This window comes from Gymnoscopelus microlampas, assembly GCF_963454915.1.
Source record: "Gymnoscopelus microlampas genome assembly, chromosome: 8".
Taxonomy (NCBI): Eukaryota; Metazoa; Chordata; class Actinopteri; order Myctophiformes; family Myctophidae; genus Gymnoscopelus; species Gymnoscopelus microlampas.
Window position 1 is genome coordinate 44,149,025 of NC_139945.1, and position 14,361 is coordinate 44,163,385.

General features: G+C 43.0%; 1 protein-coding gene across 5 annotated transcripts in view; it reads right to left on the minus strand.

Moving 5' to 3' along the window:
- robo2 (roundabout, axon guidance receptor, homolog 2) overlaps window positions 1-14,361 on the minus strand; it is a 198,595-nt gene that overhangs the window by 48,152 nt on the left and 136,082 nt on the right. For all 5 annotated transcript variants that reach the window (XM_084065109.1, XM_084065107.1, XM_084065108.1 and 2 more), the window contains exons 7-10: window positions 13,947-13,958; window positions 8,125-8,249; window positions 3,853-4,024; window positions 676-881 (exon numbers count right to left, since the gene is read on the minus strand). In XM_084065109.1, coding sequence (XP_083921235.1) covers window positions 676-881; window positions 3,853-4,024; window positions 8,125-8,249; window positions 13,947-13,958 — 515 coding nt within the window. The remainder of the gene's footprint in view (window positions 1-675; window positions 882-3,852; window positions 4,025-8,124; window positions 8,250-13,946; window positions 13,959-14,361) is intronic.

Genomic DNA, 14,361 nt, shown 5'->3' on the forward strand with positions numbered 1-14,361 from the left:
TCTAACCCAAAGCTGGACCCCATCCAGCACTGCACAGCTGAGCCTCGTATGAGCTGTCACGTCACTAAGTGATAGTATCAAGCATTTTGCAAAGATCAATACCCTCTATTCATCTCTTTAGGCATTATGATTCCCAGTGTCCATCTAAGTTACACTTAAGCCATGTCTTATTGGACTGCCTAAGCTACCACCCTGCAGTGTTACATACTTGAGCAATGTCTCTACACGAAAAACTCACACAAGTACAAATCTATATACGCACACACACACATCCTACATTAACATACACACCACACACCGGTGGTGACAATACCGGGGAAGTGGAGTTTGCAGATAAAGAACAAACATAAAGAAGGAATGAAGTTCAGTAGCAGAGAAGAACGTCAAGAGAGAGTAGTGGGAGGAAATGGGGAGGTTGTACCAACAATGTAAAATATCTGCTCACAGAGTGCTTGGACAACAAAATCCAGAAAGTTAGTTTCTGTCAAACCAACATTCACACAGTAAAATCCTCAGTGTTAATGTATGCATTTGTAACTCAGAGATTGTACAAATGTACAAAAATGCATTGTATATGTACAATCTCTTAAAAACAGCACTCAGGATTTTACTGTGCATTGATTGATCGATTGATTGATTACTGCCGTTTAAGACGGGGAGAGTGCCGGCCCTCACCTTGACGCTCTTGATCTGAAGGCTGCCCAGCTCCTGCAGGGACATGCGGGGGTCCTTGCCCAGCAGACTGACCCCATCCTTCAGCCAGCTGATTGAAGGAATAGGATCGCCTGACGCCTGGCACTTGAGCAAGGCCACGCTGTCCACCCCCAGAGTCTGATTGGACGGTCCCTGGCGAATGATGGGCGGCGGCCTGTCCGTGAGCACTGGGACACAGGAGAAAGGGTCGGTGAGTGAGATGACAGCAGTAATCATAGCAATACATCCAGTGACACCGACATCCATTTCAGATAGACGCAGACCTCAGTATAATGGGCTTGACTGTAAAATACATGTCTGAGTGCACTTATAAAAAGTGAGTGAGGGATGTGGTCGACTAACATAAAGTAGGCTGTTTTTCTCAGTAGGTCTTGTAAATCGCACCACAGAACAATGACTAGTATCATGAATTTCCAGGAAGCGCGGGGGGGAGGGTCCAACCTCATTGATGTGGCAGAGGGATGCTAAGCAGTTTCCAGTTACTGCCTGGATACTCATAGAAAGTATTTATACACCGACTCTGTGGTAAAGTGCAGTGGTAAGACTCTGGCCAATTGACTCAGAGCGATTAAAATAAATGCTTTATCAAATACAGTGAGGTACATTTCTTCACAGAAGGTAGTCATGCTTAACACAAGCTTAGGAAGCCCTTCCTTGAGATGTTCACCCTGAATGCAACTAATAGATGACTCTGTTTCAGTTGACTCTGAAAAACGAAGCAAAAGCAATAGCACAGAAAACACTTTATTGCAGTCGCACACTATATTAATGCTAATGATAAAATCTTGAATGAATTATGTTCATTTATGTGATGAGGAATGCCCGTGGGGCCCTTCTGTGAAATAGTGAAAAGTGTCAGAGGTGCTCGCTTGGTGAGTTAGCGCTGTAGCACACAGGCAGTTTATACATTTAGGGTTGAATAATGTGGCGCCCCCGTGGCATCACCGGGCCCACATTAATTAGAAGGTATGGATTAATGATGGCAGACCTGCGGGGGCTAATTACCCAGTCTACCTCAGTAACCTTTCAACACATCCTCATACCCTCTCTTCTCACAGCTATGTCAGAGAGGAGGAAACAATACAAATTCTTCTGCCATGTTATGATCTGCTCTTTCTTTAGGTACACTTAAAGAGAGCAAAAAAACTAATGTCTGACTGTACTGATTTAAGACCACTAGATGAACTACTGCGAGCGAAGTCCAATCCAATGATAATATTTCAACTCTAATTTAGTCCACTGGAATGTTTTTGTTAGTGCAAATGGTGGCCAAATTCATCATGAAGGATCATTTAAATCATAACGCAAACCAAGAAAGCTTTCAAAGCTTTCACCCCTATCGGGCTGGCTTTACTATATTTTACCTTATCCCATCCCGTCACCCAGGGAGTTCTCCGTCTGTCATTGCTATCACCTTGCGTGATTCACAAAGCCATTATGAAACATTTTTCACTTCAACCTCGCCTGAACTGTAAGGGAGACTCATTTTTGCTAATGATACTCTTTGCTCGGATTCATGACTCCCAATGCATTCCTTCCTTCAGGAAATATGACAGTAAGCTATGACATGCCCTGATTAAAGGCACGCCCACTGAGAATGCTGGGTCCAGGGAGTAGATGCGTCTTGTATACAGACTGAAGCTATGATGGAGTGATGGACGCGGAGGAGAGGCTTGATGGAGGCCTTGGGTGTCTGGATCAGGAATTTCTCATTACTGATCTCCTTGAACCCACAGGCTGCCACCACCCCACCCCTCATGTCCCCCAGGGACAGTAAATCACCTGAAGACTGCAGCAGGTGTGGCCATGACCTCACCCTGGCCCTTTTCCTCTCATCTCTACTGTCCTTTTAGCCCTGCACAACACCTTCTGTCTTCCTCTCACACATTCCGGGTGTGTGTTTATTGTTTATTTTAGATCCCCATTAGTGATGCTTAGCCTCAGCAGTGACTATTCTTCCTGGGGTCAAACAGTACAATAAAAAATGTACAGTGCAATTAAAAAAAAAAAATGTGACAAGCATAAATAAAATAACAATTAAAGAACCAATACAATATACACATTCACACACATACCAAGGACAAAAACGATTATCCTAAATGCCTGTCGCACCTCCAACGTTGCTCATGGTGGACTATGCATGGCAGGGGCATACTCTTCCCTGAGCCAGGCCTAAACCTGACCGCATAATGTGTGTGTGTGTGTGTGTGTGTGTGTGTGTGTGTGTGTGTGTGTGTATATATATATATGAAAAATAAAGTGTGTCTGAGGTCCTTTTTCTGTTAGCACGTCCTTCTGTAGACATATGGTTGGGCGTCTATCTTCCTGTCTTAACAGCAGAACAGATTACATACTCCCACACCTCCCAGTACCTCATAATTCATCCCGCAGACAACCCATGTCACTCACTCAATCAATCATTGCCTTCCACTTGCTCTCCCCCTTACTCATATACATAAACATAAGCGCACACACATACATGTGCGCCGTGCATGCATGCTTAACCACTTTAAACCTGCTGTCCCTATTTTGGGCATGTTATTATTGGTGAAATGAAGAAAAAAAAGGTCAAACTCAACTACAAAGAAGTACAATTATAATGTATTCCATAGTCTGTGTCAGTACAGTTTAGGCACATGCTTAAAGGAGAACTAAACCTCTTTTCAGCCTTATCTTCATGGGTGGGTGGGACAGTTCAAAAACCTAATTAACAGGGATCCAAAGCTAATAGAAACTACAGCCTTTTTCTTCCTGGAATGTTAGCATGTTAAATAGAAATGAAAAAAAAAAAGTTTGAAATTCTTGTTTGGAATGACCAAACCTGCCTACCGATGATGTCACTGGTTGGCAGGTTTCTGAACTGTCCACAGCCCTACTCTGAGACACAGACTGAGCAGACAGAAATGGTGGCATTTTATAATGCGCATCAGTGAGGACCATGAAACAAGATTAAAAATGGGTGAAGTGGTCCTTTAAGGGTGATTTGTACTTAGCTGCATGCCAGTGTCGTGCACCGCAAATAGCAGATCTACTAGCTTTAGCTTGTAGAGCTGCTATTTTCGGTGCGTGACACAGCACACACCAAAGTATAACTCACGCTTTAGTGTGCTGGCATTAGGAGAAGGTAATGTGTCTCACCATCTGTGACCTCCAGTTGAGCTTTGGCGAGGATGCTGCCAGCTACGGTCAGGGCCTGGCAGATGTAGTAGCCAGAATCTGCCCGCTGCACAGACGAGATGGTGAGGTCTCCGCCAGGCGACACTGAGAAGCGGCTGTTGGGTTGCTGGGGCTGGTTGGGAAACAGCAGATTCTGCAGGAAGAGCAACACACAGTCGATTAGTGAGGACAAGGCATCCATTATCACTAGGAAAATATCCAAGTAGAACACACTCATAACCTTCCTCCACACTAAACACACACACACACACACACACACACACTTTCAAACAAGTTCATCCTTCACTGGGTTAACGAATTAAGCGCTCAAGCAAAGGATTTGAGGGCTCTGTTTGACAAAACAGAAGCCACTTATTCTTGGGCCAAGCCAGAGGCTCCAGAGTGTTCTGACTCCTGGTAAGGCTGGATTTTCCTCTCTGTTTCAACTCCATAATGGCTTTGGGGAGGCTTGGTTTGCCCACAGAGACCACCACCATTTGAGCTAAACTTCTAGTGAATATAATACAGTTTATCTTTAGAAGAGCAGGAGTGATGGGTGGTAATGAGAGGCGATCAGCCCTGTGACAGCCTGAGGCAAGGCTGTTGACATTGACTAAAACTTCACCTCTAACTCTCGTTTTTTTTCTTCAGTAACCCCCCCTCCCCTCATCCCACACTTTTCTTTTGTTCCATTCATTTAGTTTTCTCCTTTGTTCCTCAAAGCTAAGGATCAGAAAATAATACATTAGCCAGATTCAATTACACCTAATGACTTAATGTAGCAAATTATGTCTTTTTTTTAATGATGCCCTGCCCACCTCCAGTGCATGATATATGTCCACTTCATTATCCCCAAGTGTGACAGAAAGGCCTTTCTCTCGCCTAATTACTGGACTTAATTATCTTTCATTTGTTCTCTCCCTGTGTATGTAGAAGCAGTAGAGAATATACAGTAATAAGCATTGATGAACACAGACAGAGAAAGGTGACTAGGAGAATTGTATTATTATTTGTTTTACTCAAAACTGTAACATATCATTCCAAAAGTTTCATCCTTAAAGTGGCACTATGTAACTTTTTATAACCTATTAAAAAAGGGGAAAGCATTATGTGTCATTTTAGTTAATATAGCATCACAATCATTTTAACCATTTAACCATTATTTTCTACTTTGGCTATTAACCCTTGCATTGTGTTAGAAAACTGCATCCACTTGTGGTGTTAGCGGGTCAAATTTGAACCGTGATTTAAATCAGCCCAAAATACTATTACTAGAAAATACTAGTATTTTCTCCCACCTCATAGCTGACTTGTAATGCATTCATATCCATGTAAACACTTTTTAAAATATTATGTTGGGTTAGGGCTAGGGTTTCATCTTTCAATATATCTCGTTTTCTATTATAAAAATGTTAAAATTGACTCATTAAATTTCCTATAATCAAGGCAATGGATAATGATGTTATACTAAAATGCAAAAATTCACAGTGACTTGCTGTTAATCAAAATCGGTCATATTTTTAAAGCGAACATTTTTAACTAAAATCTTTGCTTCTGGGGGTCCCTGAGAAAATATTTTGAGATGGGGGTCGGTGGCCAAATAGCCTACATATAATTCCTTGACATGAAAAGGTTTGAGCACCACTGATATAGCAACATAGGTTTTTCAGAAAACTGTTAGGATTTAGAAGACATTTTTTTAATCGGCCTCAGGTCTTAATGGGTTAATGAATAAAATGTAATTTTGTCCAATTTGTATGGTAGAGTATGTAAATACAATATAACTTATACAATTGGGGTGGTTGTATTTTATCTCCCGTTCATGTCTCACACAGGATCTGACAATTAAAATGTACCTGATGACCAAGATTCAATTTATCCCCTGAGCAAGCAGGCAGGCTCTATTAGCTCAATGGTAAAAATGTCAGCACTTGCGCAGGAAACCGAGTTCAAGTCCGGGGGTAGAAGAGGAAAGTTACATAATTCAGCTTTAAGCGCAGGAGAGGGTGAATCATGTAGATAGCATAGGACACTAGTAACACTAGTACAGTAAGTAGAACATGTTCACAACATGTAGCGCTGAGTCATACAGGTCACACACACTGTGTCTGTGTCTGTGAGTCTTACATGTAGGCATGTGTTTAACGCAACAAATATTTGAATGAATACGTCACATAAGTATATATTTTACTCCTTGGAGCAACACTTTGGTGTAATTATAGGCCCTTGGGGCTTGGTGTGTGTGTGTGTGTGTGTGTGTGTGTGTGTGTGTGTGTGTGTGTGTGTGTGTGTGTGTGTACCAAGGGCCCAGCTTGAAAGTTTTACATTGAGGCTAATACGGGAGAGACAGTTCATATGAATGGCCTGTATTTTCGCTGTTTTAGCCCTGCTGGTGTCAGAAAGAATTTATCTTAACGCAAGCGGATGGGTTTTTTACAAACTTTAGACTAGATTTTCTTACCTTAATAAAAGTGGTCATAAATACTATATGCTTCCAGTCGCTAGTTTAAAGTCTTCTTTCAATCATCATGATATGCGTTTTGGTAAACTATGGTCCCATTTATTTTAAAATTGACGATAAAGTAGGTTATGCTCTAGGACAGGGGTCTTCAACAGGGGGTCCGGGACCCCTAGGGGGTCCCCAGAGCCCCAGACCCCTAGGGGGTCCGCCAACTCTTTGTGTGATATGATTATTTTTTTTACTTTAACCACTTGAACTCTAGCATCCCTTTTCTGAGGAGAACTTTAGCCAAAAATAGCAGATCTACAAGCTCACAACACCTCGCACTGCGAGGCGTTGTGAGCTTGTAGATCTGCTATTTTTGGCAAAGAGGTATAGGTGTGTAGAGGGAAAAAAGGGCAGACCAAGTAAACAAAAAAAGCTTAATCCAATACACGATTTTATACAATATGTAGTGGGGGTCCCTGCTTCATCTCTCTCTCAGCTAGGGGGTCCTTGGCCTGAAAACGTTGAAGACCCCTGCTCTAGGAGGGGCGGGATGATTCATTCCCCGCCCCCGCTCTTGATTGACAAGCTACCCAACTAATAATGGTCTGGTGGCATTCTGCAGGAAATGACGCGATATTGAAAGATGGCGGATTTGAAATTGCTGAACAATCGGCTTCATTTACGGTCTGTAGAAACCAATGGCGTCACGTTGTCCATTCTTTTTATACAGTGGTTTGTACGTGTGTTTGTATGTGTGCGTGCATGTGTGTGTGCGTGTGTGTGAGAGTAGATGTCTGAAACTCAGCCAGAGCTGAATGGTATCTCTGGCTCATCTACAAGTTCCAACAGGCTCTTAATTGGCAGTGTTGTGGAGCATTGTGAGGACACCCAGGCCTTTCAATGGCTTATCAGTACAAAGTGAGGGATAGGATCGCTCTTATCGGCATAGGTCACAGGGAACTGATTAGCGCTTTGCCAGCCAGCCACACCACCGTTTGGCAGCTGCCTCTGAACAGAGCTGTATCAGTGTGTCTCTTCTGCCGATACTGATGGGAGATAATGTACTTTTTCAGGTGCCTCTCTCTGTGTGTGTGTGTGTGTGTGTGTGTGTGTGTGTGTGTGTGTGTGTGTGTGTGTGTGTGTGTGTGTGTGTGTGTGTGTGTGTGTGTGTGTGTGTGTGTGTGTGTGTGTGAGAGAGAGAGAGAGAGAGATACTAAGTGAAGAGTGGGAGAACTAACAAGTCATGAGCACAGTCAGGAAATGTAGATGCTGCCAAGGGAATACAGACTAAGCGCTGTGTGCTGATAATACAAAACATGAAGTAAACAAAGAATGCTGCAAGATAAGATGATAATGCATTCTCACATTGTAAGAAAGTGTGTGTGCGCGCAACGTACACAGTAAGTTACTCGGGAGTTATTTTATCCATTTCTAACTCTGAGAGATCCATAAGGGTCCATTTGGTTATCTGTATGTAATCTGTATATACAATACAATACAACTAACACAATTGCTGGTTCTCTTCTATTGAGAAAGGTAGATCCTGTGATCAGGTAGGACCACTGCTGGTCCACTAGAGGTATTGCATGAAACCTAAAGCGTAATATCTCCCAAACGAGCTTGACATTTTTTCTCGGCAGTAGAAATGTTGGTGCTAGCTCGCATGGGAGCCCCGGGTTTGAATCCCGGGTAGGACATACATTTTATGCCTTTTGCAGCTTTAACACGTCTTTTTTACTGTGTATAAACAAGCAGAGAGTCTAAGCAGAGTGTTTTGATGTGTATTTCCTTTTTGGCGTTCTTACCTGGCTTCCCTCCTTCTGCCAGAAGACAGCAGGCTGCGGGTTTCCCTTGGTCTCGCATGGGAAGGTGGCGGTACGTCCATGGGCCACTATCTGGTCCCTTGGACGGATAACAAACTGTGGCGCCGCTGGGGGTCAAAAAGGTTTAAAAGAAAAAAAAAATGTCAGTTCAATGGTAAACAATGACAATATGAATCCCTAATAGAGGTGCAACAGTTAATAGAACTCATTGATTTAATCACTTATAGATTATAGATATTTAATAAAATAATACATTTTGGGGGGAAATTATGAAATGTCTTCGGTTTTCAAAAATAATGAACAAAAATAGTGAATAGTGATGAATTGCTGCTGAATTATTCAATTAATTGCAAAAGTAATGGATAGAATAATCGTTATAATAGATCGATAGTTGCAGCCCTATGGTAAACAATGAGAATGAATCTCTAATGAAAGGTTCAGGGATTAAGGTCAACAGGGTTGGGGGGTGTGGGGTCTTCAAGCAAGAACAAGCACTGTACCACACGGCCAAATCAACAATGGGAACGCTGTAGAGAGCTTCCATGCAGCATTATTGATCGTTGGCTTTATTCATTCTGAACAGACAGGAGAAAAAAAGAATATGTACACCAAGGACTGTCATGACTGCCATTGCCATGGTAACCAAGGGGGGCCATTCATCCAGGTGAGGTTGAGGCTGAATGAATGACGGTCACATCTGCATTCATGTGGGGTGACAAGCGCCTCGGTCACAGCACCATTTAGGTTGGACTGCAACACAGAGGCACACAGCCATGCCCTGGAGACATCCAGCTCTATCTACAGAGACAGACACACAGGTGCATGTCTAGAGAAATCACCATCGAATTTTCCTGTGTAAGATTTACTGGGCATCAGAGAGCGGCTGACACACAAAAAAACAGATCAGAAGTAGCTCAGTACTTCAGATCAAAGCTGAAGGTAGAGAGGTGCTTCAGAGATCGAGAGAGAGAGCAGAGAGAGGGGGCGGGGTGGGGTGGGGGGCAGTAGAGAGAAAGGAAGAAAGTAAGACCCTTTCTATTTTCATGTTACCTCAAGCAAACATTTCTCATTCAAAGACCTTGGAGTTGGTTTGAAATTACCATCATTCTTTGAAATTGCGTGTTAAACTGTCTCAGCCAATATTCACTGCTGTATCAAAAGAAAGGCTCCAGTAGCCAGGCAACAGACAGTCCTTTGACTCATAGCTCGATACATTTGAGCACCAAAAGAGAAAAGTTTGCAGTTACACACACGGTGTGCAGAGAAGTTCCTCTGCAATCCCTCGACCTTTCCCCAGTGGCAAGGACAATCTTAGCACCTCACTCTCCATTTCCACTTCACCAAGCAAACAGCTTTCGTAACCAACAGCTTTCATAACTTGTGATGAATCAGAGTGCATAACTGAAAGAGGGCAAAATAAACCGAGTACCCATTCACCTCACAAACACAGAATGACTCACAACAGTACAGAGTGTAATTTGTGCTGACAATTTGTTCTAAAAGAGGAGAGCGCTTTACATAATCTATCTTTATAAACCATCCAACTGTCATAGACTGATGATGAGATGTTTTGTTATATCTGAGCTGTGTTAATGACAGGTACAGTTTGTTTTAGTAAACAGTACATCTGGACTATATTTATCTCAATAGAAAATGCTGAATATTATCAAAACAAACTCGAGGTTTGCAGATGGCTGAACCTTGAGCGTAGTTACATGGCCCTGTGACCTTTCCTTATTTGTCAAACTGTGTGTAGGCCTCCTGCTGACATGAACTATGTTGCCCATGATTACAAATCACCATCACGTTCCGGGCAGAAAAAACTGCCTCCTACGGGCACATTTAAAATCATCAAATTGCAGACATCTAATAATGTCATCTAGGCCCAATAATGCAACACTTTTAATCCTTATCAGTGGATCAGATTTTGATTTTGTGTTAAATATAGTTTTCTTATTGACATAGATAACTCTATGATCACAGATCGGATATCAAAGTGACCCCAATGCTGTTTTTTTGTTTGTTTTGAACTTCCCAAAATCTAAATCCGATCCACTTGGACAGAGATTAAAAGTTTTGAACTCTTGGGCCCTGGAGCCTTCTTTTATCAAACTATCATACTTATTATACAACTGAAAATAAAAGACTTGTTGCAGAACATCTTACATTCATTATTTTTCTTTTGATTGCTGTGTAAGTCCTTGAACTGTCAAGCCAGCTGGTTCCAGTAAGGGCAAACTCTTCCCATTTGGCAGATTTCTCCATGTAATCCCTTTCTGGGAGTATGTATTTGTCAAAGATACACACAGTTGGGAATGAGGCAGATGGCTACAGATTTACAGCATTCCCATTTGGCCCTCTGCAGCTTAGTTAGCTTGTGCCTCTCACATTGTTGGGCCTGATACAGGCCTCCTAAATCACAGTCTGGCAAAGACTGTTTCCTCCTTTTCTCTTCCACTGGTCATTCCATCCCACACATTGCATCACCGCTAACCGCTCACAAGTGTTAACTACAGACTGGCTTCTATCACAGTCCTAAATTTGTCTTTTCTCACACTCATCTCTCACACTTATCTTCATCTGTTTCTCCTCATCTCCTTTCCTAGGCACTTGTGGCACCAGTACACAAACACAGCAGGGGGGTGTATAACGTGATCATCACTCCATCAGAATAAGTCAGTGGCAGGAGTAGGCGGAAAAGTCACAACAAAAAGCCCACAGAGGGATGATAATTGACAACAGAGATGTACAACAAAAAAATGTATTCCTTCCATATATATTAAAAGTATAGATAGGTCATAAGGGTCATACTTGTTCACAACCGTTTACTTACAGTAGCTGTGGACCCGATGATGCTTACTGCTATGTTTACCACAACCAAGGTATCCGCATAACAAACAAACGCATCATGTTTATTGTCTCCGCCAGGCCGAAAGGCATGGCGAGAGAGTATGTTTTACCCCTTGTCCGCCCGTGTGTGTGTCTGTGTGTGTGTCCGTCTGTGAACAGCTAATCTCCGGCACCGTTGGCCCGCTCGCAGCGAAACTGTGCACACACACTCCCTGGATGCCAATTCAGAACCTCTGCCATGCATTTTTCACATGGGCCTGTTATAGCGCCACCAGGAGGCCGATTTGTGCAAAAAAAAAAGTTTTATATTACTCCTACAGATTTTATCCTAACATCACGCAAATCGGTACACAGTATCTCTATAGTGATGTGATCAACATAGATCTGTCCGATTTTTCATATTCCATCCTGATTGGCTAAGATTGGCTTCCAAAGTTTGCAGGATTGGTTTGTTTTGAACAAAATGCCTCAGATCATCTACACAGCATGCGATTTCCGTGTGAACTAGGCTGAGGAAGAAATGCCACTTGAAAATGTTCAAATCAGCCTCATGGTGGCGCTATAACAGGCTGATTTGCGTTTTTACCTATAACTGCACCGATCTGCGTGAAACTTTGCACGCACTCTCCCTAGAGGCCAAGGAAAAACCTTTGCCATGCATTTTTCACATCTGCCTTTTAGAGCGCCACCAGGAGGCTGACTTTTGTAAAACAAATGTTTTGCTATTACTCCTTCAGAATCTGTCCAAAAATCACGCAAATCGGTACACAGTATCTCTATAGTCATGTGATCAAGATGGAAGTGTCCGATATTTCATATTCCATCCTAATTGGCTAACATTGGCTTCCAAAGTTTGCTGGATAGGTCCGTTTGAACAAAATGCCTCAAATCATGAACGCAACGTGCGATTTCTGTGAAATTTTGCACACATATTCCCACTAGGCAGAGGAAAAAATGCCACCCTTTTCACATTGGCCTGTTATAGCGCCACCAGCAGGTCTAATTTCGCAAAACACATTTTTGGAACAAAATGGCTCAAATCATGAATGCAGTGTCCGATTACCGTGCAAGGCCTAAGAAGAAATGCCGCCCCTTTTCACATTGGCTTATTATAGCGCCACCAGGAGGCCACAATAACCTACCTGACCTGGGGAGACCTGTGCTCCGAGGAGCACTTTTTCTAGTTTCTTATTCTGTATTTGACACGGAGGCACAGTGTCGCTGTGATTATTTCTATGATCTGTAACCGTGCCCTTAGCTAGGCTAAACGATAACCCAGTGTTTTGTTGTAGCCAACCACTGGGAGCGCCACAAGTGGCATGGTCAATAATTCAAATTATTGACTGACCTAGTAGAAACTGCAATTCTCTTTTCCAGATCAACACCATACAGTTGGACCATCTTTTTCTAATATGCTTTGAACTACACTTATTTAACCACCCCAGATTTTCGGCTATCGGCTATTTTTGCCGAAGATAGATTTAGTGTCAAAACTAAAAACAGGAGGGGGGCTGTATAGGGTTTAAGTGGTTAAATCCAGGTTCATGCTATGGTTTACTGTCTCTGTCTACCTTCCTGCCTATCTATATTTACTCTAACTAGCAAAACATATCTATACTGTACATCTAAAACAAAAAGATTGACATAGTGGGATGTGTGTAAAAAGAAAACACAGCGAGGCACCCATCAAACATGGATATTTACAGGAAGCCGGCTTCCCAGCTTGGCTCACAGCTCACTCACACGGGTCCTGTTTTGATTCAGAGACCCTTAACGACATGTGAGAGGCTCCTTCCTGTCCCCTCCCAAGGAAACGCATGATCAGGCCCCCATATTTAATTCATGACAAGTCACATCTGCCCCGGGTATGGAGGTGGGGGCACAGCGCACAAAACTCCAGTCGGAGAGAAGAGAACAAATGGACAGATAGACATACATTCATATGACACACACACACACACACACACACACACACACACACACACACACACACACACACACACACACACACACACACACACACACACACACACACACACACACACACACACACACACACACACACACACACACACGCACGCAGAGAGAATCATATTTTATTCAGAAGTCTACGGCAATTACTGTCTCTTTCCCACAGGCAGGCTGAATGTGTAATTTCCTCCATCTTCTCGGAGGCTGACAGCTCGTGACAATTGTGGGACGGCCACTGCTGTTTTGGCAACCTCGGTCCTGCCATTGTGGCAGCATTTGGGCTCCTTCTGCCAGTCAAGACCGTGATGGCTTCCGCGCCTACCCCTCTGTTTCTAACCAACCCCATATCTTTCTTCTCTGCATTCCTCTCCTCTCTCCGCTATGTTAACACAACACATGTCTTCCTCCAGATGTCCCCTCTCACTATCCATTTCTACAGTTTGAAGTGTATCAAATGGCTCTGACCTTGTCTTTCTCACATCTATCAGAACACTCAGTGAGATCTCCCGCTCTGTCTTGGGGTTCGGAGGAAATGAGCCCGTCCAAGACACACAGATCTTAGCGCTGTGTACCACGGGCCAAATCTCCACAGATGGCCTCAAGACGTGCATGTTAAGCAGGGTCCCGATACAGCAGGGGAATAACTATGGAAGATGAGAGATGTCTACTAGGTGTCTACATCTGACATCATCAGAGTACTCGCCTTGTCCACAAATAGCGAAGGACAGAGTCTATATTCTACAAAGCTGAGAATTAGTCATAATTTCATCTCTGTCTTTACATTCCTTGAAACACACATTAAACACATTTTGGGGAGTTAACAAGATGTAACATTGCGGTATATTGCAACAGCCATGTTAGTCAAGTACAGCATGTTACTGTGTGTTAACGGTCAGTGGTCGTCAAGCAGTCGGATGCAGGGGTGTGTATGGGGAGCACATGCAGGATCATGGGATAGGATCAGTAGGATGATGGCCACTTACCTACAGGGCGAGCTGGAGACACGACAATGGAGGAGTGGATACACGACAAAAACAAATCAAGGACAGACACACGTACACAAACACACAAAAAAAGAAGAAGGGGAACAGAACAAACATAATAAAGTAAGACAAAATAAATAATAAGTCAGAATGAATGACATGTTGTGTTGGGGCCAACACGTTTCCAGAACAGGGTAAGAATGACAGAGATGATCCAATAGAACAAGGTTTTCCTCCAATAGTTACTTTTGCTTAACTTTACCTTACACTGATAGCCATAGAAAGCCTAATGTTAGTGCCCCCCGGTGGCCGAATATTTTGCATAATATATAGCATGGAGCTTTCTGGGGGGAGCCGTCCTCTAATCTGCAGATGCAAAATTATGCTATTGGATCTTCTCTGTCTGCATACAATG